The following is a 25,388-nucleotide window of genomic DNA, read 5'->3' on the forward strand; positions in this document are numbered from 1 at the left end:
AGGTCGTTGTCTTCATGTTTGTGGTTATTGTTTACCTCATCTATTGCATGTTTGTGGTCGTTTTGCCTCATGTTGTCATTTAGCATCTCTGTGAATTAGTTTTGCATCAATTTGTGGCAAACTCTGTGTGTCAGTGTCTGTTTTGTGTCTGTAGGTGGTCGTTGGTATCTCTATGGTTATTATTGATTCACTATGCTAGTTTTGCATGTGATCTTTTGGGGTTTTGTGTCTCTTTGTGGTAGTTTTACATCTCTGTGGAGTAGTTGTTTGTGTATTTCTGGTACTTTTCCATGTATTTGTGACAGGTTGCATCTCTTTGTGATTGTTTTGTGTCTGTTTATGGTCATTTTGTATTCCTGCAGTTATATATATCACTGTAGTCATTTTGTAGGTATTTGTTAAAATTTGTGTTTGTTTGTGGTTGTTTTTTGTCGGTCTGTGGTCATTTTGTATCTGTACAGTCATTTATTCCCTCGTTGTGGTAGTTTTGTATCTTTGTATTAATTTGAATCTATTTGTGGAAGCTTTGCATCTTTCTGTTGTTGTATTGCATCTAATTAAAGTAGTTTCTCATTGAATCCAGCTTTAATGTAATAGTTCTGGTCTCAGATCAGTTTCAGTTCTGTCTTCAGATCAGTTTCAGGTCCAGTTCTGATCTCAGATCAGTTTAAGGTCCAGTTCTGGTCTCAGATCAGTTTCAGTTTCAGTTCTTTCTTCAGATCAGGTTTAGTTCTGGTCTCAGATCAGTTTCAGTTTCAGTTCTGGTCTCAAATCAGTTTCAGTTCTGCTCTCAGCTCAGGTTAGTACTGGTCTCAGATCAGGTCCAGTTCTGGTCTCAGATCAGTTTCAGGTCGGGTTCTGGTCTCAGATCAGTTTCAGTTCTGGTCTCAGATCAGTTTCAGTTCTGGTCTCAGATCAGTTTCAGGTACAGTTCTGGTCTCAGATCAGTTTCAGGTTAGTACTGGTCTCAGATCAGGTCCAGACACGTTGATCATCTTCATGTGCGTCACACCACCAAAGGGGAAGTGAACTCTCGCGATAGCTGCGGTCCGGGCTGACGTCACGCGGTTGATATCTCGCGCTACCTGAGCTCCGGGTCTCATTCCTCCTCGGTCCATTCATCGTGACGCGTCTCGCTCAGCATCCTCACGGAACCACAGCTACAACCAGAACTTTTATTTATTTAAAGTCCCGCTAACATCCCAGTTCACTTAGATACCGGTTCACTCCAGTTCTTACCGAGAAGAAGCAGCGCCATCACGTCTGATCGGAGCCGGCGGCGCTAACAAAGAAAACCCTTTCTCCTCAGAACTAATCCCCACGTCTCTCTTTAGTTATGAGTCATGTGGTCATTGATAATCCACACGGTCTAGATCAGCAGGTGAGTTCGCACCGTTTCTGCCTTTTCAGCCCGTTTCTCGCTCTTTTGTTCCGGCTTCCTGACGACGTTTCGACGCGCAGCGAGCCGCTAGCTGTGCTAAGCTAACGCCGCTAAAATGGAGTCGGCGGAGAGAAGGTTGCGATGGCGGAGCTCGTCGCCGCCGGAGAACGGAGCCTGCGTCACGGACACTTCTTCCCCTCTTTCTGACGACGGGCCGTCGCTTGGTGACCGAGTGGCCGCGTAGAGGTCGCGATGCCGTGTTTTAACTCGCTGGGGCCGGACACGGGTTAGCTAACATGTCCCACCCGGCCGGTGTCCCGTGCTAGCCGGCTAGCATCGGGCCTGCTCAGCCTGAAACGTGGCGCAGGAAAAAATGTTGGCAGCGGATTTGAGCGACTAAACTTAACCTGAAGATAAAAGCTCCCGACGCAAATCAAACACCCGCCATCTCGCGTTCGGTCGGTTATACACGGTAATCCACGGTCGGTGGTTTCTTGTATAATCGCACTTTTTTTTGTCTTTTTTTTTTTTTTAATTAGTCAGCGGTTTCCTGATTCTGTTGTGTGACGTGAAAGCGACGCAGCCTCGTTGTGCTGACGGTTTGAAACCGAACAGGTTGAGCTGCCGGTGGAGCCTCGGAGTCAGTGGAATCTGCGTGGACACGGCTCTTCACCGGCTCTTCACCGGCTCTTCACCGAGCAGGTGATGGAGACGTTTCAAACCACGTTGTCTCCGGCCGTGTTCATCTCGAGTGCAGCTGTAGAAGCTCAGGAGCGTCTGAACCTGTGCAAGTTGTTTGAACTGACTCGAGCTGCTCGGCCTCTATTCCATCAGAACAAGTTGTACAGCTTTGTTCCAACCGGCACGATGCACCATGCGTCATTTCTTATTGATTGCTATATATGTAACATATTATTTACACCATAGTAATTGTGTGTATCAACCGTTTCCTCTTTGCAGCTCGCTGCCCTAGACTTGAACTCTGCTGACGGACAAGGCGGAGGAACTGGCCGTAAGTAAAACTAGATTTTATAAAAACGTAAATACAATAAAGCAAATCAAACTATTTTTTATTTATGCTTTGGTCATTAGTTGAGTTACAAATGTATAAGTACAAGATGTTCAAATTGGAATTAGAGTTGATTTTCTGTCACTATATAATGATTTGTCATACCGTCTGTCTTTGGTGAAGTTAATTCCTGGGTTTAGTTGTAGCTGACACCTGACTTGATTTTCCTCCTCTCCAGGGCGTTACATTCCACCTCACCTGAGGAACAGAGAGGCTCCAAAAAACGGTGAGTTCCGTCACTGAGCCGCTCGTCCAGTCGCACCGACACCGGCTTGGCTTGTGGTGTTCGGTGTAGAACGCCCACCAGAGCATGGCATAAGCAAGCACCCACGAGAAATACAGTGGTGGGGCGCTAACCAGACGAAATTCAACACATTGATCTTTGTCAGCCAAAACAAAGCGGCAACTTTTGTTGCACACCAGACCAACGACACTCTGACTTTGAGCCAAGAATTGGGAGACAAAGCAATTTCAATTGTGATTTCTGATTCTGTGCCTGACGCCTTATTTTGGCACAGATGAAATGAGACGAGTCTGTAAAGTGGGCGCAGCCTTGAAATGTCCAACTGCTCATAAGAGAGGCAACTTTCAAAATTGTAAAACCTGCAGAGTTGCAAGTAATCTCTTCCTGGTGCAAAGTCTCCCGTGTGAAAACGAGTGTTCGCTGTTGACTGATACAGGGATATATGGGGGGGGGGTGTTATCAATATTCACATCTAAGACTTGTGTCTTTAACTAGTTTGAGGTATTTGCTTAGCCTCTTAAAGGCTTTAAATGAAGACATGTTTTTTGGCTGAAATATTCAGTCTTTTAAAAAATTCATGGTACTGTGTCATTGCACACTTGACGTTTTTCACGTTTTACTGTTTTCTTATTCCACAGCAGGAAATGCTTATTCCGCTGGTAGACAGTGCGGTTATTCAGTGGCACCAGTAAATCTCTGTAAGTCCCTTCTGTCTGCTTTGCTGAGGGCAACCTGCATTTCCAGATGCATGAAATGGCTATTTTACACACCAGCAAAGCCAGTGCAAAGGGTTGGAGGGTTTGGTAGACCCAAGCACTTCACAGTAAAAGTTAATGATGGGCCCATGATTAATTGATGTGCTTCTCTCTGCTGGAATGCTTGCAGTCACAATGAACCATATCCTTTAGGTTGTAGGAGTTAATTCTCTTGCACATACTAGACCATGATTTTGCCACTGTGTACTCAAGCCCATATTTCACCTGCAATGTTCCCCAAGTTTCTCCTAAGCAGTGCCCACAACCATGGCAGGCAGAGTGTCAGCAAAGGCAGAGCAATAACTTTACGTCAGGATGGGATGACTGTAAGATTGGTAACTATTAGTGTAAAGTCAAGCCCAACACTCATTCTGCATGAGCCAGAAATATTGGGTGAGTCTTTTTATAGCCTGCTTCCCTACTTTTGCTCAGGTTACCCAAGACTGGCCTATCAAGAGCTTGCCTTTTACCATGCCTACAGTGGGGGCTGGCGAAACAGATGTGGTATACCTTGACCTCTACCTGCATGCCATGCCATCTACTCGCTGGCAGAGTTTCAGTGTAGAGAGCTGGACTCTTAGGGCGTAATCAATGTGCCCCTGCTTGTCATGGTCACAAAAAGCAGCAGAAGTCTGGGCCTAACACCGCATTTATCAAAGCTTTGCAGATGAAGTTGCTTATGATGCATGTCGGTGGTGTCGTTTGAAAGACTCTGTGCTGCATCACCGGTGTGACTGTCTACTAATAATGAGACAATGGGGTCAGCTGTTAACCTGTTTCCTTATCGCTCTGCACCAACATGCTTATGCCTTTAACACTTCTGTACAGAAATCTAGACGGGTGTTTAACTTTGCAGAGAAACTGAGCTTCACATTTCTGCTGACATTCATTCACACATCAATAACTCATCTCTCACTTCCACATTTGACCATGTAGCTTTATTTCTGACATAAACCAGAAAGTTGAACCTGAGCGTGTGCAGGCTTTTTTAATAACCGGTGATTTCTACCAGCACATTCGCTGGTGGAAGAGAAACCTGCACAAACTCTCACCTCCATGGCACATGATTTGAATTCTCCTCACCTGTAGCATCAGTCTTTTTCTCTGATGGGTATTTCAAATCAGGGTGATAATCGTGTTTTCTTATCGTTGACATTTGCGACTGATTGGTTGAGCACTCGATCCTTTTTGGCATCTCACTGTATTTAATGGATGATAGTGAGCTGGAAAAGTTCTCAGCCAAACAGATTGTTGAAGCCAACGTGTAGTGTTGGAACTTGTGACGGTGTTCAGCATCTTTAGACTTGGGGTGTGATTGAAATGGGACAGTAAGCTGCATCAGGACAGGAAACGTGGGAGATGCATTCTTCTTTTCCCAAGAAATGTTGCAGTTGCTGCATCAATTGTAGATCATACTCGTGAGACCCAAAACTGTCAAAACGGTATTTTGACCTGAATAGTTAATTCAACTCACTAAGTAAATGCGAAACTAGTTAGTGGTTTATAAACTAATGCCCTTATATGCTACAAGTGATGTGACCGTTTCAACATGACTTGGACACAAGACTCTCCCACAGCGGGTTTTTTTGTGACGTTTCTACAAGCCAAGGCAACATTATAGATAATTTGAAGAGCAAGTGTTTCTTATTCAAGGTGTGACATGCATCACTCTTGTACTTGGGTGTGAAGTTATCTGCACTGCTGTTTTACAAAGTTACGCTCTGACTCTGCTGCATGATGTGCTGTGCCATGTTCGCATAGTGCTCATGCGTCACTTTTGTCTCAAGCTTGACTGAGTGACTAAATTCTACCACAAGTCCTGATTTAGTATTTTTCTAGTAAATCGATGCACTCTCTCAAGTAAAGCCTCAATTTGATATGAGTGTTTCGACTTGACAGGCAAGTCTTCTGGAAGTGAGGTTTATTTCCCTCTTTGATGCAGATGATGTAAATTTGTTTACAATGTAAGTGCTTGGCATTTTTCAATTTCCTGCTATTGGTGTATTTACTCGGATCAATATCGGAGACAAAAGAAACACTGTAAACTGGTCCCAGTTGTGGACGTGTCTACAGTACATTGATCAGTGTGTCTGTGAAGCATTACAAGGCTTGTGCTTACCTGTAGGTGGCACCAAAATGGACAAACTTACCTGTTGTCTGACAGGTGCAAGTTAAGATCCTGACCACAGATCTAGAATCGGCCTCCTTGGCTGACTCAAGCGTGAATAATCGGAGACTAAATCTGTGCGGCTGGCCTGCTCCTAGATGCTAACGTGTCTCAGCCTCTGCTACTTAGCGCTGCCGCTGTAAGGCGTGCTAACCGTCATTGTCCCACCTCCCCTCCCCCACCAGCCTCCTCAGTCTGCACTGATAACTGTGTGACCACCGATGGGAACGATGACACAGCCAGTGTCCACAGCTGGGCAGATCAATGTGGTAAATGTCTCATACAGGAAGAGACGGGGCTCAGTAGGTCTTAGTTCAGAGAAAGCCAGGGTGGTAAATTAATATTCTACCTTAAATAATAAGATAATAAATATCTATCAATTCTCTTGCACAGGTAGAGCTTGTAGAAATTTCTCTTGTATTTAATGAAATACATTTGACCCTTGACACAACTGTTGCAAACTTTCAGTCCAGGGTCTACATATATTGATATGATATATTAGGCTGAAAACAGGTCAGCACATAAAGACAATAGTTCCAGTAACATTGTTTTTGATAAACATGTTGAAGTTTATTCTTCTCCTCACACGCTTCTCTGTCTCTTGTCTCATGAAGACTCACCTGGGTGGGACGGAGGACGTAGCAACGGATTTGTGAATGGTTTCCACGACAATCGCACTAATGGGTCATATGGAGGCCGCGGACCCCCTCGCAATGATAGAGGTGGGCGCGGTGCCTACCGTGGTAACAGGGGTGGAGGCTCCTTTAATCAACCACTGCAAAATGCAGGTGGGGTAAACCTGTCATGCTTTAATATGTCTGACTTAAGCTGTAGCATGGTGACAGTGTAGCCTTAGATGGAAACCTTGCCCTCCCCCACCCTTGATTTTACAGGATTACATTTGAGCTGTTCATATAAACATAACTGACTTTCAGAAAGTTAAGAATTGCACTTAGGTTTAAATTAAGTTGAATGCCTTGATGGTCTTTGAACGACTCCTGGCAATTTTGCTTTAAAGAGAACCCAGAAAACTCCACTTAGGTAAGAAAGTGACATCGTCTGACGATCAACGGTTAATTTAAACAGGGGAAACCTAGTTGTAGCTAACAGGTGCGTTTCCGTTCATTGCAGGAGTTGGCGGTTTTGAAAACAAAGACGGCAACTGGGGAGGAGCTCCCAGGGACGCTGCCTACAACAGCTTTGGGGGACGCACTGATAGTAGGTCCAAGTCGACCTTCTTCAATGAGCGTGGAGGCGGCGGCGGCGGCTCCAGGGGAAGGTGTGTGAAGCTTCTACATTTTCTGTTTGTCTTTTGGTTTGTAATCTGACAGGACTATATACTGTATTTCTTATGTTATAATTTGTATAAAGATGAGTATTTCCATTGCAACAAACTGAAATCAGTAATATGCTCTGACAAGAGTTTAGCTGTTAGCTTGCTAGTTTGTACACACTGATAACTATCTATGGTGCCTAATATCTAATGTGTTTGTGTAGATATGAGCGCGGAGGCTTCTCAAGTGGAGGAAACAACCGCTGGGAGGAGTCCAGAGATGAGGATTGGTCCAAGCAGACTCCTCCTAATGAGCGTCTGGAAGCGTGAGAAAGATTCTGCTCATAAATAAATAAAAAACCATACACCTATTGTCTGCATTCGTCCGGAACTAATCAAACATTTTATTTCTAGGGAGCTTTTTTCTGCAAGCAACACTGGGATAAATTTTGAGAAATATGACGATATTCCTGTGGAGGCCACTGGGGCCAACTCCCCGCCTCATATTGATAGTGTAAGTCTGTACATCATTGCTTGTTCATTTTCTGGCCAAACTTAAATCATTTGAAACAATTTTCATTTCTTTACTGATGGTCTGTGTTTTTTCTGTAGTTCCATGATGTGGAATTGGGGGAGATTATCATGGCGAACATCAACCTGAGTCGCTACACCCGTCCCACCCCCGTTCAGAAATATGCTATCCCCATCATCAAGTCCAAAAGAGACCTGATGGCCTGCGCCCAGACTGGTGTGTATTTCTATATTCTTTGAATCTGTGCTCATTGTGGCCTTTTCTGTATTAATTTACCCTGACAAAGCAAAAGGTCAGTGTACTCTTAGATCTATGGTTTGCCTGATCCCTGCTGTGTTTCAGGCTCTGGCAAGACTGCTGCCTTCCTGCTACCCGTGCTGAGTCAGATCTTCACCGAAGGACCAGGAGAAGCTCTGCAGGCCGCCAAGAATGGACAGGTACAGAGCCAAGACAATAATGAACACATCCTGCTCTACCCTTTTGGCTTCTTGTAAAGATTATTTATTTTATCCTCAGGACAACGGAAGGTACGGCCGTCGTAAACAGTACCCGCTTTCCCTGGTCCTGGCTCCGACCAGAGAACTGGCCTTGCAGATCTATGACGAGGCGAGGAAGGTGAGTTCTCACTCTGCAGGAACACAGACTGACTCGCCATGGTTAATTCACTTGGTGCCAGAGAATAAACAATAGTGCTCTTAGATGTTAACCTATTATTACTGGATCTCCTTGGGCTGTTCAAGGAGATACTCCTTCAGAAGCTGATGCACTCACCAATTTAAAACACATCACAAACTTGAATTTAGTTTGAAAGGAGCCAATACACTATCATAGAATGGACCACATTGAATAAATGGACATCTTGAAGCTTAATTGTTCTTCTTCCCACTCTGTAGGTTGCCTATCGCTCTCGTGTGCGTCCCTGCGTAGTTTATGGTGGAGCTGACATCGGTGGACAGATCAGGGAACTGGAGAGAGGCTGTCATCTTCTTGTGGCCACACCTGGACGTCTGGTCGATATGATGGAGAGGGGCAAGATCGGTCTGGACTACTGCAAGTAAGTATAACACCGGGCTTTATGAAAAGGATTCAACTGAAACTACTCACACTTGATTAATTTTGGCAATTGATTAAATCTGTGTAAAATGTTTAACTAAGCTTAATGTGTCTGTGCAGCTACCTGATCCTGGACGAGGCTGACCGCATGTTGGACATGGGTTTTGAGCCACAGATCAGACGTATTGTGGAACAGGATACGATGCCACCTAAAGGCATTCGTCAGACCATGATGTTCAGTGCCACCTTCCCTAAGGAGATCCAGGTATACAAGTCACTCAAGTCTACAGAATCTTGTTTATTGTCATAAATATATGTATACTTCACTATCGGGCTTGTTTGCTTGTGTAGATTCTGGCTCGTGATTTCCTGGAGGACTACATTTTCCTGGCGGTGGGTCGCGTTGGTTCCACTTCAGAAAACATCACCCAGAAGGTGGTTTGGGTGGAAGAAAATGACAAGAGGTCCTTCCTCTTGGATCTGCTCAACGCCACAGGTGAGAAGAGAAAACACGAAGTATTTTCTGCCCTGGAATGTCACATTAGACTCTAACAACCAGTGTTTGTCAGTCTGCACCATATCGAGCTAATATTGATTTTGTTAATCTCTGCTAGTAAATGCTGTTTGTTCTAGTAAAGATAAAATATCAAAACCCAGAATATCATGCTGGGTGAGCAGGTAGTGAACCACATGTCGTGTTTAATGGGGTGTGCGTCTCATGATGATCTAAAGCTGTGTATGTACTTACTGAGAAGCCTCATGTTTACCGGCCGGTTTGGTTTTATCTTAGTTATTCCCAGTGAGGAGACAGAGACCCCAGAGAAACCGGGTAAGTGTGAACGTACCATAACTCCATTCTGACCCACAAGCCAGAAACATCACTGCCCATTCTTTCCCTTTGTTCTCCTGCTTGACATGCTGCCTCAGTTTTTATGTTTTATTTTTAATCTTCATTTACAAGAAGAACTAGTAGGATTGATGATGCCTTAACCTTGCATAGTATCCTCTGACCTCTCCGAACTGCAAAGGAAGTCTGCTTGTAGGATCGTGACCAGTGAGGCTCAACACGACCATGTTGTCTGGTGGTTGTGGAGAAAGCTCAGTTTCCATGAATCATGTGTCTGTGACAGATTTAAAGGCCCCAACTGTTTCTGTAGATCAGGTTCAGACAACGTCTCGTTAAATAACAAAGACGATACCTTTTTTTAATGTTTTACCTCCACCAATGAGATTGCTTCCACCCCGTTTGTTTATTTGTTAGCCAGATCACACAAGCATGAGTGAACAGATCTTCACCAAACTTTGTTTAAGGCTGTGATGTTGGTCAGGACAGAACTCATTAGATATTGGTGTGCGTCACTTTAACAGTGAGATTAGATGATTTTCACCCTAATCCCAGATAATTATTCCGTGATCTTAATGTCAAAGAATCAGATACATTTGGAGGAATTTAGAGGCCGATATGTGCTCTGATTCTAATTTAGACATTTTATTGACCTCTACAAACATTAAATGCCGTGCATCTTGTGCCTGTGCATTATTTTATGTTGCAGACCTGTTTCTTAAAACCACCCAACCTCCAAAGAACAGCCACTACACAAAGGAAACTAATACAGACACATACTTGGCTGTAGTTGGTTTCAAGTTATGAACTCGAGAATCTGAATCTTGGGTGATCAGTTAATGGTTGAGCTTTTTATTCAGCCCCTGTCTCCATTTTTAAGTTCATTTGTTTGATTTACTTCATGATCTTGGATTTTCAGGCCTTTCCAGTCACAGTTTTGCTTTCCCATCTTAGTTCAGATATTCATCTATATCCTTTTTCCCACTTATGGATTCTTCCCGTTTCTTGCCCTTCAATTCTGCGCCGGTCTCTTGGTTCTCATCCTCTTTATTCTCTGCACAAACAGCAAAAGCGTCATTGACTCTGGTGTTCGTGGAAACCAAGAAGGGAGCCGATGCCTTGGAGGACTTTCTGTACCACGAAGGTTACGCCTGCACCAGCATCCACGGGGACCGATCCCAGAGAGACAGAGAAGAGGCCCTGAATCAGTTCCGATCCGGACGCTGCCCCATCTTAGTGGCTACAGCTGTATGTTATAACTATTTCTCTTTATTGCATATTGAGTTTCAACACGAGGACATAAAGTTAAATCTCTATTTTCTTTGAACAAAAGTTTAAGCATGTTCATGGTATGTTGTAACTAACTCATGAAATATTCCAAAAGGGCTGCATGTTTTTTTTCTCTTATAAATATACTTTTTCATTTGATTGGTTTCATCAAAAATTTACAAAATTGGAAACGTTACTTATTTACTCAAGTTCCATTATAAACATGACTATGGACATTAAAAGAAACTTGGACTTTTTGTTTCTCTATAATCTGATTCTCACATTTAAAATAAATCTGCTTTTCCAGGTGGCTGCTCGAGGTCTGGACATCTCCAATGTGAAGCATGTCATTAACTTTGATTTGCCCAGTGACATTGAGGAGTACGTTCACCGTATCGGCCGTACGGGACGTGTGGGCAACCTTGGTAAGACACTTTTATTTTTATTTTCTGATGCTGTTATGAACATGAATCTTACAGCGGCTGAAAATAACCTCTCTTGCTCTGCTTTGTGCAGGTCTGGCCACGTCGTTCTTTAACGACAAAAACAGCAACATAACCAAAGACTTGCTGGACATCTTGGTGGAGGCCAAGCAGGAGGTTCCCCCCTGGCTTGAGAGTCTCGCCTACGAGCACCAGCACAAGAGCAACCCCCGTGGACGCTCCAAGAGGTAACGGTCACTCAGAGCAACAAATTCAGTTTCAGAACGCTAGAACCTCGTCAGGTGGAAGTCTGAGGCCACGCAGGCTCCACCTATCTTTTGTTCACAAAGTTAAGGTTTTACAACTTGTAGCTTCTGAAATTCTCGACCATAACATAAACGAAACTTCTTTTGTTCAGGTTCTCAGGCGGTTTCGGAGCTAGAGATTACCGTCAGACGCCCGGTGGCGCTGCAACCTTCGCTAGCAGCCGTGGAGGGAGAAACCCTGGAGGAAGCCGTGGCTTTGGCGGCGGTAAGGAAAAATCTGTTTCTCACATTAGTCAACTGAAAACCATCAATCAAATCAAGTGTAGAACTGGAATTGTTTAGTGCTTCAGTTCTCAAACACCACAGCAACGACAAAGTTGCCAATTATGATCTTTAAAATAGCTTTAATCATCAGTTTCATAACAAGTGAATTGAATGACGAGGTGAAAATAAAGTTTGTGGTTGTGATGATCTGTCCCAGGAGTGATCGGGAACAAAAATGGAGCAAAAAGACTTGTAATAATTATTCATGGATCCACGTACATGATCATGTTGCTCTGTGTGTTCATGTTCTTCTGTTTGTATTGTCTGCTGCCCCAAGTGGCCAAATTATCAGCAGATATTTAAAAAGTCGTTTTCCAGGAGTCTGACCTTTGACCTTGTCCTCCGCAGGTGGCTTCGGTGGTGGTGGCGGCGGCGGTGGCTTCTACGGCAACGACAGCTATGGAGGAAACTACAGCAACTCTGGTAGCGTGGATTGGTGGGGCAACTAGTCGCCTAAGGAACAGGTTGCCATGCCAACCAAACCCAATGGAAACCACATGTTAACTCAAGCCAGACCATAACAACCCTCCCTGTGTAGCTTCACTGACACACAGTACATTACCAACCCTGGTTCTCTGCCATTCGCTTCTCTCAAAAAGGAAGTGCAGCACGACGCGAAAGGAAAGTCACCAGCACGTGCAACGCACCGGAGACCGCAGAGATTTGCGCACCTCAGAGTGAGCATGGATGCTGACATGCATTGTCCGACAGCAACCTCGGACTTTCATTGTTCAAAGTATTTTTGTTCTTTTTGTGGGGGGGAGAAAAACTTGATTGAATAACCTGAGGATCATTTGTATGTTAATGTACTGTGCCTTTTGAATTTAAACAGGAAATCTATGTTTTCATTTCACCAGATGAACATGGCCAAGAGCTCTAAATTTGTTTTTACTGTTTAGTTTGGTGAAAAATATTAGAAAGGTAAAATAAGCTTGGACTTAATCAAACCTTGGCAAATACTGGGGCAATGTTGTTCCCGGGAATCATGATTCCATTTGAACTTCAAATTTATTGCAGGAACATCACGTAGCCTTTTCTATAGTCAAACAGCTACTGGAGCCATTACTATTGATCCAAACTGGGCCACTCTGTGAAGCAACCGTATTTTAATCCTAAGGGACAAAGTTACATTTCCTTTCTTTTTCTTTTTTTGCTCACTCTATCCTGGACAGGCTCCTTCTTACGGATATGGTAGACTTTGAAATATCCATTCCTATCGTAATCTTAAGAAACACAGACGTCATTAAGCTCAGTGCCAACTATCGCTGAGGTTTAACATTAATCGATGCTGGAACTTGTTACTCCACATTTTTGAATTGACTTGACAGTGTTATGGCAGCTAGTATGTTACCAAGTGCTAGCTACGTTAAGTGGGCGGTGTTTTTTGTTTATTTTTACTTGCGACATTTTGGTGCAGGTGTGTGCAAATTTGAAAACTTTTTTTTTTTAATTGTTTCTCTACAAATATGTATCAAAACAAAAAATGCCTGCCATCTTGAAAGTGAAGTTCAAAATGGCTGCATAATGGACCACAGCATCGGGGGGGCTCAGCGTGGCGTTAGTGTTTACTGACCCGACCACGAGGCCCAGATGGTATTCTACGCTTGCAAGTGTTTTGTTTTTTGGTCAAGGAGGAAGGACACGTGAACTGAGTCGCAGGCTTAACTTAATTACAAACGTTTTCTCTTTTCAAGCTGCGTTGGAGGCATGGTTCATCTTTAAGAGACAGGCATTGAATGATCACTGAGGTTTATCAATTTAACAGCGAGGAACGAAGCGGGTAGAGCAGCGCTCCGACCACTGGGGGTAGGGGTACTGGGGCGGGGGGGTAGGCGTTTTTGGGAGGGCGCCGTTTTTGGTGCACCGCCGTCGACCGTGGCTTTGGTTTTCATTGCTGCGTAGTGTAACTGTGGAGGTGGCCAAAGACGGAGCGTCCACTTCCTGTGTGGAGCATTAACGTACTGTCAGGTCCTCTAGGAGTTCATCTGCTCAGACGTGGATAAAAATAAATCTGTGGCTCTGCGGAGCCAGAGCAGGCTTTTCCTCTCGCAGAGGAGCAGCCATCGAGAGGAGGTGACGGAGCGTTTCACTTCTAAACGCTCCCTATTTTCTCATTGGGTGTGTTGTGCCTTGAACATTTTTATTTTTGAAGAAATTGAACTAAAAGCTGATGCACTGACAGTGTTGAGAACTTGAGATTGAATGGTGCTACTTGATTTAGGTGTGTAGGCCCTTGTGCGTCGTGTCCATCAAGTTTTACAGAAGTTCTTTTATTGCACATCTAGAGTTTTATATAGATGTCTTGACTATGTGTCCTTAAGCTTCCAAATATTGTGTGTGAGGAGATAGTGAAAACGCAGCTTGTTTACAAAGGGGAAGGGTTCTCAACGTTAAAACCAGGATTTATTTGGGACCAGGGGATTTAGCAGTCGGGGGGGAATTTAGCCATTTGCACAGATTTCTAGATTCTACTTTTGCTGCTAGTTTTGTGTAATTTATTAAGCATTTTTGACAAATATTTATTTTTGTAAGCCTCAAAGTGATTCTTTGAAAGTTTCAGAAACTTGACCAAAAGACAGTACAAAAACACTGGCACTTGAATGTTGAATGTCACCTGTATGCGTGAAATTTATATATTTCGGGGTAGTGTGAGCTTTTTAATGTTTAAGATACATTGGACTCGGTAAATAATATCCACAGCTGTTTTCGGGGCCTTCTCGGGGGCCAGTCATCTCTATCCGATAATAACAATTGATCAACAAAATTTGAAATGGAATTGAACAAACATGCCAAGGTTTGGAATAAAGCTGTCAAGAGCAAATAAATTTCCTAAGAATATAAATGCAGAAGTGTTCAGATTCTCCAATTGTGTGCATTATTGATTTTTTTACTCTAATTTGACCTGATTATTTTTCTCCAGTGAATGTCTGGCACATGGCAATCCTTAAAGAAACAAACATGTGGTTTATTCTCATTGTTGTATTTGCATATGACGTCTCTGGCGTTCTCTCCGGACGTGGAGCAGGTCTGCAGCGTTGACCCGCAGCAACCGCGGCTCTGAACGGGAGGTTCTGGTTTTGCATGTTGTTGCAGGCAGAACCCGAGACCCGCTCCACGTTCTCTTGAGAACCCTGGAGCTCTTTAGATGTAGACTTTGCTTTCTGTATTAGCTTCTAGGCTCCTGCACTGCATGGGAAAATACTCAGCTGTGCAATTGTATGATTTTACCCAAATAAAATGTTTGAATGCAAAAGTATCTGGAAAAATCAAGCATGTTTCCTGAAGACCTGTTTTACTGTAGTTGTGCAGAGACGACCTGTAGCACGCGGCCTGCCGCCCTGTGTGGATTCAGGGCGGCCGGGCGGCAAAACTCAATTTGATATAGACTGGACGAGCTCAATTTCTTTTTGACAAAAAATATAAAGGATTTCATTTGTCAACTCATCTGTGTCGGGTGTGTTATTTTCCTGCCGACGTTTGTTTTTCTTTTAAAAACCTGAGTTGTTAATCATCTGAGACGTTAGAACATGAAAACCAAATATGTTCATGTTCACAAAGCAAAATGTCTCATCCAGAAGAGAAGGGAGAAATAAAACTTAAGATATTAAAACAATATTTACATCAACAAATGGTCAAAGAAAATATAAACGTGAAGATTTGGAAATCACAGAACTTTTTTTTTCTGATTATTTAATTCAAATTTAGTTTATAACTAGAATATATCACAAGTGTCAAAGATCAAAACATTAAATACACTTTAAGATTAATGAAGCCATTCGACAACATGGCATCTAAGAGTGAAGCCCTTAATCGCCCCCTGGTGGCAGGCTGCTGTCGGCCCCCCTCCATGTTGGCAGATGGGACATGGACCAAACAAATGATTTAAAGTAAATGTTCTTATCTCACTGTTCAAATGTTTCTCATCGGTTTGGTTCTAATTAGTTATTTGATATAAACACAGACTGACTCCTGATTGGTCGAGTACTTGTATCGTTGGGATGTCAAGACTGAAGACAAAATGGCGTCACCTGTAACCAGGATATTTTGGCTTCCTGTTTTGTGCGGCTGGAGGAAGAGACGTGTCGTCCATATTTATTTACCCAACACGCGTTTGTCTTTTATTTAAAAATGACTGAAAAGGTTCGTTGAAGATCAAGTCGAAACATGAACTGGTTTGAAGCTGCAGGTTTTTTCCATGTTGGTGTAAAAGACGACAAACGGACGAGGCCCCGAACACAGTAAAATAAATCGTGTTGAGTTCAGGAGAGGAATTGTGTAACGGTGATGTGGAGTCAGACCCGGTGAGCCGACCACCAGACGACCCCAATCCAGAGTGATGTCCCACAGCTGTCAGGGAAGCCAGATGTGCAGAGAGGTGGTGAACATGTGGCCTGAACGACCAAGTGACGTCTTCTTTATTCTCATCAGCTGAACCTTCCTGTGTCAGCAGGAGGTTCTTCAGGCTGTGAACAGCAGCGTCGGTTCCTGTCGCTCGTTCTGCAGGAAGAACGAGTTCACCCCAGTTCTTAGGAGGGTTTTTCCTGAAAGGTCACATGGTCTCTAATGTGCTGAGCAGGTTTCATAACCGCCGAGCCACGAACACCCATTAATACCCTGTTGTGTAATTTCTGTGTCATTTTGAAAATAAGGTTTTAGGGACGTTCAAAGTCTGAACTCCTGAAGGAATGGGCACGGGGCCGGGGGGGCACGGGGGGGCACAGGGCCTGAGCCTCTGTATGAAGTGTTAACTTTACACAAAGACTCAAAATGACTCCAAAGAGAAACAAAATGCCTTCAGACACAAGAGCCTACAAAGGAAACAGCTTCTCTTCAGGTTCATTCACCTGATTCCGAAGCGTTCAGAGCATTCGACCAAAAACAAACAGGTCTTGAATGTGAAAAGTCGGTTCCCAGCAGGAACATCATGTTCTCCAGGTTGTAAAGAGTTGTGTGTTTGTGCAACACTCTCAGACACGTGTGTTCTCAGAGGTTCTGTTTAGAACTGATGGTTCATGTGATAACACCGAGAACCAAGAACAAGATAAGAGAGAAACAGATCCAGAGATAAAACCAGTGTGTGTGTCAGAGTGTGTGTCAGAGTGTGTGTGTGTGTGTGCGCGTGTGTGTGTGTGTCAGGAACAGACTCGTCTCTGTGGAGAAAGAAAATAATCTTATTTAACAAATTGTATTGATCTTCTCTGTCATCAGATGATCCTCTAATCCACGTCAACATCTGCATTCCTCACTAGTTTCACTTCCAACTTCATGCGTGTGTGTGTGTGTGTGTGTGTGTGTGTGTAATCTGTGTGTTTCTAAGTTACCGCTCTGCATCGTGGTTTGATCTAAAAGCTTTGCTTTACTTCTGTAATCCTGCCCATCTCCCTCCCTCCCTCCCTCCCTCCCTCCATCCAGGGGATTTCACTGCCATTAAGAGATGGCTTTTTGGTGTGTGTGTGTGTGTATTTGTGTGTGTGTGTATGTGTATGTGTATGTGTGTGTGTGTGTAGGGGGAGGATGAAGTGTAAGAACCACCTACTCTTCATCATCAGAGCAGCTTGTCTGCAGCAGCGCTCCCTGATCAGACTGATGTGGAGGAGAATGGACTCGTGTGAGGAAACGTGGACGAACTTTAACACACATGGACGAGAGCGTCTGGAAACATCGACAGGTTTGTCTCCTCCATGTCTGTGTGTTGTGTGTTTGTGTGTCTGTGTGTTTGTGTGTTTGCTCAGCTCGACAGTTCTGCTCATGGATGAATGAAAACAGGCCGACAGGGCCCTGAATGTCAGGGACTGCTGATGTGTGACAGAGCTCAGGTCAAAGACACAGAGACTGGCTGCAAAGACACAGAGACTGGCTGCAAAGACTGAGAAACATGCGTCTCTTTCCGTCTTCAGAGTTCAAAGCGACAAAGAGACAAAACTAGGACAAAGAGACGTGAACGTTTCTGACTTTAACCTGTTTGTGTATGTGTGTGTGTGGTCGTTTATTTGACCTGCTGAGGCTGAAGCTTCAAAGATTCAAACTTCAGCAGCAGATGATCATCCAGCAGCAGCTTTGACCAATATTTACATAATTCATGAGTCTTTCTGTTTCTGTGGTTTCAGACCCTCGTTAATCCTGGACCGTCCCAGATGAGACATCACAGAAATGACTGTCCTCACTTTCACTGGTCAGTTTCCTTCTCTTCCGTCTCCTCGGCTCTGAAAACCTTCGTAAACCCTCGATTATCACGTCGATGTAGAGTTTAGATTTTTCTCAAAACATCACAAACCTGTATTTGGTCGATAGAAGTTCTCTTTGGTTTTGGACCGATCAGAGTCCAGGTCGGACTCGGAGCTAAACGTGGATCCTGAAGGTCCAGAGCTGTCGAAGCTCTGATGGAAACGGATCTTTATTATAAACCTCCTCATGTTTCAGCAGCAGCTGGTGAAGAGAGATTCACTGAACTGTTTGTTGAATCTGTTTTAGACAAAATGATGAATCTATTGATAAAGAATTGTGGATTTACAGTTTGTTTGGATTGTGAAAAACATTTAAAGTTGTGTTCTTCTGTTGTTGCTCTGATGCTTTGACCTTGGTGTCTTGTTGTCTTCGACCTCCAGTGTCCGTGCTGTGCCTGCTGCCCCAGGCGGCGTTGGCCCGGTGGGCGTGTGTCCGGGCCTGTCCGGCGTCCTGCTCTTGCACTCAGGAGAAGAGCTGCAGCGTCCTGTGCGACCGCTCCGGCCTCGCTGAGCTGCCCAAAGAGTTTCCCTGCGAGGCCTCCGCCATCAACGTGGACAAGAACCGGCTCAAGTTCCTGTCGGAGAGAGCGTTCGGGACGCTGCCGTCACTCAAGTCTCTGTCTCTGGACCACAACAACATCTCCTTCATCACTCCTGGAGCCTTCAAGGTCCGCGGCCCGACTCCCACTGAGAACATCCTGAATATTCTGTCTTTATTCATTATTCTTTATTCTTTATTACTCGATTCTTGGTTTGTAAAACATAAGAAAAGAGAGAGAAATGTTCTTTCAGAAGTTTTTACTTAGTCCAAACCTCCGAGTGAATCTTTGTCTCCTCAGCAGTCAGATAATTGATGGATTCATTATGAGTTCAATCGTTTGCAGAGCTTCATATTTAACTCTTCATATCAATCGTCCTGAATCTAAAGAGAGCCTCTCGTCCCGCAGGGCCTCTCCAACCTGGTGGAGCTGAAGATGGCTCATAACGAGTACATCAGCTACCTCCACACTCGAACCTTCACGGGCCTGAAGAAGCTGGTGCGTCTGGACGTGTCCGACTGTAACCTCTTCAACATCCCCGACCGGATCTTCCTCGAGCAGCTGGCGCTGAGGGAGCTGTTCTGCTTCGAGAACAACTTCAGGAGGATCCCCGGGGCCTTCAGGGGGATGGAGAACCTCACGCACATCTACCTGGAGAGGAACAGGATCGAGGCCGTGGCCTACAACTCGCTGCTCGGCCTGGGGGGGCTCAAGTAAGTCTCCGGCTCGAGGGAATACGACAAGATACGATAAGATAAGATAAGATAAGATAAGATACGATTAGATAAGATACGATTAAATCAGATATGTACGATATAATTTGATACGGTACGAAACGATACAATAAGTTAAAATATGATCAAGTAAGATACGATCACAATACTGTGAAATAAAAACTCAGTAAAGATAATAAATAAGTAAAAATGTTTATCCATAAACACAAAGAACCGGATTCAGTTCAGGTTTTGAAACGTCTTCTTGTCTCAGGTACCTGAATCTCCAGGAGAACCGGATCAACGTGATCCACGACCAGGCCTTTCAGGACCTGCTGCGGCTGGAGAACTTCTACCTCAACGACAACCTGCTGACCGATCTTCCTCGATTCGCCTTCAAGGGCCTCAGCCGCTTCAAGATGCTCAACCTGGGCGGGAACCGTCTGATCAACGTGTCCAGGACCTGGTTCAGCGACCTGGTGGAGCTGGAGACCCTCTACCTGGACCGGAACCAGCTGCTGTTCATCGAGGAGGGAACCTTCGAGAACCTGACGAGCCTCATCACGCTGCACCTGAACAGCAACAACCTCACCACCCTCCCCTTCCCCGTGTTCCAGCCCATCTACTTCCTGGCTCGACTCTTCCTCTTCAGAAACCCCTGGGAGTGCGACTGCTCCCTCAAGTGGCTGAAGGAGTGGATGGAGAGCTACAAGCTGGTGCGGGACATCCCCTGCTCCTCGCCCTCCTCCGTGTCGGGCCTGGACCTCAGCGAGGTGGTCTTTGCCAAGGTGAACGGCTCCTGCTTGGACCCGGGGGAGCTGAACCTGACCACGGCCTCCTCGGAGGTCGCCTCCACCACCGAGAACCGCTTCAACAGCCTCGTCTCCAAGCTGCTGCAGCAGGAGCTCCGGGAGGAGATGGGGAACGGGACCGAGAGCTTCCGCAACGGGACGCTGCTGGAGGAGGGGCAGCTCTCCTCGGGGGTCGGAGGTCGAGGGGCCGGCCGATCACTTGTCGGCTTCACCGTGGGCTGGCTCCTCTTCACTGCGATTGGCCCGTCAGATGCTCACGCTGGTCTTTATTGCACATGAGGAGCTGAGGAACCAGGAAGTAGATTTTCAAATTGCCGATGAGATGAAGGAGAAGTCGTCGCTCGGCCGAACGAAGGATTTGTTGTTCGCAGACTGACGATGTTTCTACTCACGAGGTTTACGTCCAATAATCTATGATATTTATAGACATGTCGGCTTCAGACTCATCTCCTGCAGCAGGTGTTGATTTCAAACAGCGGATTAATGCGTCGAGAGGAAAATGTCGACGTGAACGTCCACCTTTTGTTGCATAATAACTCAATTGAATTAACATGATGTAATATGTTGGAGTGTTTTCTTGGTGTTTCATTGGCTGAATGTATAAAGTGAAGGAGTCCTTATCTCCTGAACAGATGTCCTGCTCCTTTCTCTTCATGTCGGCTCTGCAGCTTGTTTCTGTAAATGCATTAATCTTCTTATTGCTCGCGGCTCCGTGACGTCGGGCAGCGAGCGGAGACACTTTGCTTCTGCCTCCTATGGACGGACGGTTTCATCTTTATGGACGTGATCTCTCTCCGTACCGGGGGGCGTAGTGGGTGTGACCACCATATGTCGGCTCGTGGACTGTGGGGGAGGGAACGGTGTCAGAGAAGCTTTCAGGTTTCCTGCGTTCTTCAAAGTTCTCGTTCGTAGATCCACCGACGAGCAGCGGAAAACGATAGAAAAGTACAAACCAGATCAATTGTGCTCTGTCGTGTTGTTTCCTGGTGAATGTGAGTTCGGTCCGATTCCACTTCGCTCTGTCGCTGTTCAGTTTTCGAAATAAAATAAATTCTGCTGAACTTTTCACTCGTCTGCTCGTGACCCTCAGTCGCTCCAGCGCTGGTGCAGCAGTTAATCTGCACGTTGGCCCGATGGCCCTTTAATGTGGGATTAGACGGCTGCAGGCTGGAAGCTGCACCTCACACAGAGCTTTGAAATCCAGAAACACTTCAGTATTATTGATTTAATATTCAAGTGTGACACTGATTCACATTTAGAGAACAAATTATTTTGAATCTGTATAGAACAGTGTAAAATACTGGTTAGTTTCTGGAGGGTGGGAGGAAGTGGAGAAGAGGTGTTCATCTTTATTTAAAGTCTTTGGTTCACACATCTTTAAATTTCTTCACTTTCTAACAGATAAACCTGAAACTAGGACATTCGGCACTTTTATAAAAATAAAGTCTCGTTTAGATTTATGTTCCTGGACGTCTCCGACTCGAACAGAGGAGACGAGGCCATTTTCCTTTTAAGAGAATTTGATAAAAGTCTGAACATCTGTCCTCAGTCGCCGTTTGTTCACTTTAAAGCTGCAGGATTACGACAGTGACCCGGCGTCAGGCTCACTCCAGCACTTGGTTTGATTGAAACCACAAAACTCAGAGTTCAGCCGAGTGCACGTTCTCCTCAAATATGAAACGCAGCCGCACAAATGTCATAAACTGTCACGTCAAGGCTTTTTCTTTATCAGTTTGTTAATCGTCTTCAGGAATATTTTTATCTTTTATACTTGACAGCTGAAAACTCAGTTATTAAGTTTATTATCATGTGAAACTGAATAAGAAGCAAACAGAACCTGAAACCAACAAATGTTTAAAAATGATTTTTAAAGAGAAAATAGTTGCCCATCATTTTTTAATTGAAAATATATAATGTATATAAATATTGACTTTCCTGTAGAACAATACTTTTACTTATTTTGTTAATACTTTTGTACTTTGTCCTTCAAAGGATTTTGTTTTGTCACTTGAGTAAAAGATTTGAGTTTATTCGTTTTCCTTCGTCTGGATTTTTAGATAAAGAAAAGTTTCTGAGGTTCATGTTTCCAACACAGAAAATTATTATATATAAAGAAATGTTTTATCTTCATTGACACGGGGACAAGTCGCACGTCTGTTATGTTCATGACCTAATGATTCAGATGCGTTCACTGCCTCCTCTTCCCTCGGAGAAGTCATCATCCTCATGGAACCGTTCACAGACGATCATCATCATCATCATCATCATCATCATCATCATCATCATCATCATCATCATCATCATCATCATCACCACCACCTCTCACAGATTCTTAAACTCGAGTGAAACCACGAATGAGGAACTCGATGAAACTCTTTTATGAAATGATTTGTGTGTGACGGGTCAAAAAGAGAAAAATTGAAACTTTTATTTGATTTTCTTTTTTACAAACACATCTCACTACATGTTCGATACTTTCGTTTTAATAAATCTGTTTGTTTTTTTTAGAAATGTCACCCAAAATGCAAAGGATGTGCATAGGTGTCAACGTCCGGCTGCGTCGCTGCCGACTGGATTCTCTTCAGACTTCAAACCCCTGGAATGTTTTTTCTTTTCTTCTTTTCGTCTTTAGTTTCTCTGAGGTTCACAGAGGGACACGGGGGGACACACACACTGACTGACTGACAGCATGGAAGCTTGCAAATGTCCACATGCATGATAACCTCATTCAAATCTCTAAAACATTAATGGATTCATTTAGAAGAGACAGTACCTGGTAGAAAGGTGCATGTATGTATGTATATATATATATATATATATATATGAGACACAACGAGAGGTCGGAGTCACGGTTCAGAAAAGAAAAGAGGAAAACAGAATGAAGGGAAGTGATCTACGTACGATGAGGAGACGTTGCCGTGTGTTTGTGTGGGGGCTGATGACGGGACACAGTACTGTCTCTTTAAAACAAACATCTACAGAAATGTCGCCTCGTAGCTAGAACAGACACGACAATATTCACTTTAGTTTACTCTGGTTTTATACAACACTATGACGAGGTCGTCCGTGAGGGCGAGAGTCCGATCGCCGGCGGCCGCAGGTTCTGCCGCGGCGCCGCAGAGGGTTTCCGTTGAGCGCTGTGGTCGCTGTCACAATCACGCTGAGGGTGTTTCTCCGATCAAGTGCAGTGTGGAGAAAAGTTTCCCATCGCTTTGATTAGTCTGACGTTATTCTGAGCTGGAAGAGGAGATGATGGGAGTTTTTCCGTGATGCTGCTGCAGGGAGATGAAGGAGGAGGAAGAGGAGGAGGAGGAGGAGGAGGAGGAGGAGGTCAGTAGACCCAGGACACAGGAACCCACTGGCTGGTGGTGCACACCACGTCGATGGCGTCCTCCAGGTGCCTGATGGTCTCATCGATCTCGTTGTTGATGATGGTCTGGTCGAAGTAATGCGCGTACGTCTTCTGCAGGATCTCAGACTCCTTCTGCAGCCGCTGCAGAGACTCGTCCTGCAGGAGGAAGAGGAGGAGCACACGATGAAGAAGGCAGAGAGAAGAACACGCATAAAGAACAAAGGGAGAAACTCTGAGGACCTCGACAAACTGGAGCTGTGTGTGTGTGTGTGTGTGTGTGTGTGTGTGTGTGTGTGTGTGTGTTATCAGTCACAGTGTGTTGAGGTCGTCACTATTGAGGACGTGAGCTGGACAAACTAAACTCCAGAATCACACACACACGACTAATAAGAAGCAACACGTCGTCCCGTCAGGTTTTACTCACAGGAAGTGTTCGACACCACCGAGGTGTCTGGGGCAAAGAAACAAACGCATGCAGCAAGAAAAAATAAACGAGTGCAGAGAAGAGGAAGAAGATGAAGAAGATGAGTGACGAGCAGAGAGTTGAAATCAAGACACAAAATCTGAATGAATAAAAAAAGATGTTAGAGGAGAAACAGATGAGTTGATCAAATAAGATGTTTAGTTTTTAAAAGCAGAAAATAAACAGGATCATGTTAATGAAGCTGTTTATATAAAGACGTCTTTTATTAAAATGTCTTTTCTCAGAAGAGTTGATTTGAAATAAACTTATTTTTATTTGCTGCTTGTTTCCAATCAGATGAAAATAAAACCAGTTAATTTTCTGTTTTTATTTGTTTATGTCACAAACTGACAAGTTTTCCTCTTTCAAGGAATCACTTCCAAAAATAAACCTTTAATCACATCTTGTTTGAAAAGTGAAACAATATGATTTTCTAATAAAACCTCAACAGTGATTTGTTTGGAACTAGTTTCAGCGGCGGATTAAAATTCATCTGATTTGTGTGTGTGTGTGTGTGTGTGTGTGTGTGTGTGTGTGTTGTTACCTCATTGATTCCTGGTGTGATTGTTGGTGCAGCGATGAAGACGACGTACGGGGCGAACTCTGCTGTTCGCAGGACCTTCAGGGCCTGATGGAGATCAGGTGTTAGATTCAGCACGACTTCAAACTCACACTTAAGCACGCCTACACACAGACACACACAGACACACACACAGACACACACTCACCTGAGGTTCCACGTCCAGGATGGCTACGTGTCCCTGCTGGTGGATCTTCCGTATGGTCTCCAGCCGTGTCCCGTACATGGCGTCCTCGTGGCTGCCGTACTCCAGGTACTCGTTGTTGCTGATGTCCTGCATCATCTGATCGTGAGAAACAAAGAAGTAGTTCTTCCCGTTCTCCTCGTCCTTCTTGGGAGGTCTGGTCGTGTCTGTGGGACGCACACAGGAAGTGAGAGGTTGCACTTCCTCCCGTGCACAGCAGCCATGATGCTTCAGTGACTTAGACTCACGTGGGATGGGGTAGGCGAATCTGTCGGGGTGCTTGGTGATGAGCGTGTTCTTGATGTGTCTCCTGCCGACGCCATGCGCCCCTGATGAAGACACCGAGACGTGATGAAGAGTTCTGACGGCTCCACGTCCGTGAGCCTCAGAAACATCTTCTTATCAATCTATGAATAACTCGAATAAATAACAAAGAACTCACCCAACAAAACGAGTGTTTTCCTCTTGAAGGCAGGAAGCTTCACCACCTCCTCATACGTGACCAGGTCTAGTTGATCGAACACTGGAGGAGAGAGGGGGGGGGGTCAGACTGAGGAGCTGAGAGGAGCGGATCACATCTGGAACATCTGGATGACACTCAGACAAACTGTCCAAACTAAGCACATGAAAATGTTCTAATTCTACTTTTCACTGAGGATGTGATTGAGATATTTATTTGAATGAGTTAAATAAATCTGTTTAATTCATCAGAAGCCAACATGCAGTGTTTTATTCTCTATTAAATCACGACGCTGAGTTTGAGCCGAACAGTGAATCACATGTGGAACTCTTCACATGTGGAACTCGTCACATGTGGAACTCTTCACATGTGGAACTCTTCACATGTGGAACTCTTCACATGTGGAACTCTTCACATGTTGAACTCTTCACATGTTGAACTCTTCACATGTGGAACTCTTCA

The 25,388-nt window shown here is 44.5% G+C and overlaps 3 protein-coding genes across 35 annotated transcripts in view; 2 read left to right on the top strand and 1 right to left on the bottom strand.

The window, feature by feature from the left end:
- The first annotated feature begins 1,076 nt into the window (after window positions 1-1,076).
- Window positions 1,077-15,043, top strand: ddx3xa (DEAD-box helicase 3 X-linked a). 17 transcript variants are annotated; one of them, XM_035174742.2, is made up of 23 exons: window positions 1,077-1,381; window positions 2,342-2,393; window positions 2,629-2,676; window positions 3,333-3,392; window positions 3,692-3,784; window positions 3,882-3,953; window positions 5,802-5,885; window positions 6,231-6,404; window positions 6,748-6,895; window positions 7,114-7,215; window positions 7,304-7,403; window positions 7,502-7,637; window positions 7,764-7,858; window positions 7,938-8,036; window positions 8,315-8,475; window positions 8,595-8,739; window positions 8,826-8,970; window positions 9,265-9,303; window positions 10,385-10,566; window positions 10,895-11,012; window positions 11,104-11,257; window positions 11,428-11,540; window positions 11,948-15,043. In XM_035174742.2, exons 1-23 carry the CDS (start codon window positions 1,337-1,339, stop codon window positions 12,046-12,048), a joined length of 2,466 nt encoding a protein of 821 aa, XP_035030633.2. In that variant the 5' UTR covers window positions 1,077-1,336; the 3' UTR covers window positions 12,049-15,043. The 17 variants fall into 17 exon arrangements, with proteins under 17 accessions (XP_035030633.2, XP_035030637.2, XP_047198497.1 ...); XM_035174746.2 differs by having other exon boundaries at window positions 6,231-6,338; XM_047342541.1 differs by having other exon boundaries at window positions 3,336-3,392.
- A 2,098-nt stretch (window positions 15,044-17,141) lies between these two features.
- Window positions 17,142-21,770, top strand: nyx (nyctalopin). Its single transcript, XM_035174765.2, has 5 exons — window positions 17,142-17,267; window positions 17,707-17,771; window positions 18,205-18,491; window positions 18,771-19,075; window positions 19,350-21,770. The coding sequence occupies exons 2-5, from the start codon at window positions 17,750-17,752 to the stop codon at window positions 20,164-20,166; spliced, it is 1,431 nt and encodes a 476-aa protein (XP_035030656.1). The 5' UTR covers window positions 17,142-17,267; window positions 17,707-17,749; the 3' UTR covers window positions 20,167-21,770.
- Window positions 21,771-22,290: 520 nt separating this feature from the next.
- Window positions 22,291-25,388, bottom strand: part of caska (calcium/calmodulin-dependent serine protein kinase a) — a 75,649-nt gene continuing 72,551 nt past the window's right edge. For 7 of the 17 annotated variants that reach the window (XM_035174731.2, XM_035174726.2, XM_035174730.2 and 4 more), the window contains 6 exons: window positions 24,909-24,989; window positions 24,715-24,795; window positions 24,431-24,633; window positions 24,247-24,330; window positions 23,664-23,690; window positions 22,291-23,395 (listed from right to left, as the gene is read on the bottom strand). In XM_035174731.2, the coding sequence (XP_035030622.1) occupies window positions 23,219-23,395; window positions 23,664-23,690; window positions 24,247-24,330; window positions 24,431-24,633; window positions 24,715-24,795; window positions 24,909-24,989 (653 nt within the window). In that variant the 3' untranslated portion in view covers window positions 22,291-23,218. The remainder of the gene's footprint in view (window positions 23,396-23,663; window positions 23,691-24,246; window positions 24,331-24,430; window positions 24,634-24,714; window positions 24,796-24,908; window positions 24,990-25,388) is intronic. The other 10 variants (XM_035174734.2, XM_035174727.2, XM_035174736.2 and 7 more) reach the window with 3 other exon arrangements.

This window comes from Hippoglossus stenolepis, chromosome 13, assembly GCF_022539355.2.
Source record: "Hippoglossus stenolepis isolate QCI-W04-F060 chromosome 13, HSTE1.2, whole genome shotgun sequence".
Taxonomy (NCBI): domain Eukaryota; kingdom Metazoa; phylum Chordata; class Actinopteri; order Pleuronectiformes; family Pleuronectidae; genus Hippoglossus; species Hippoglossus stenolepis.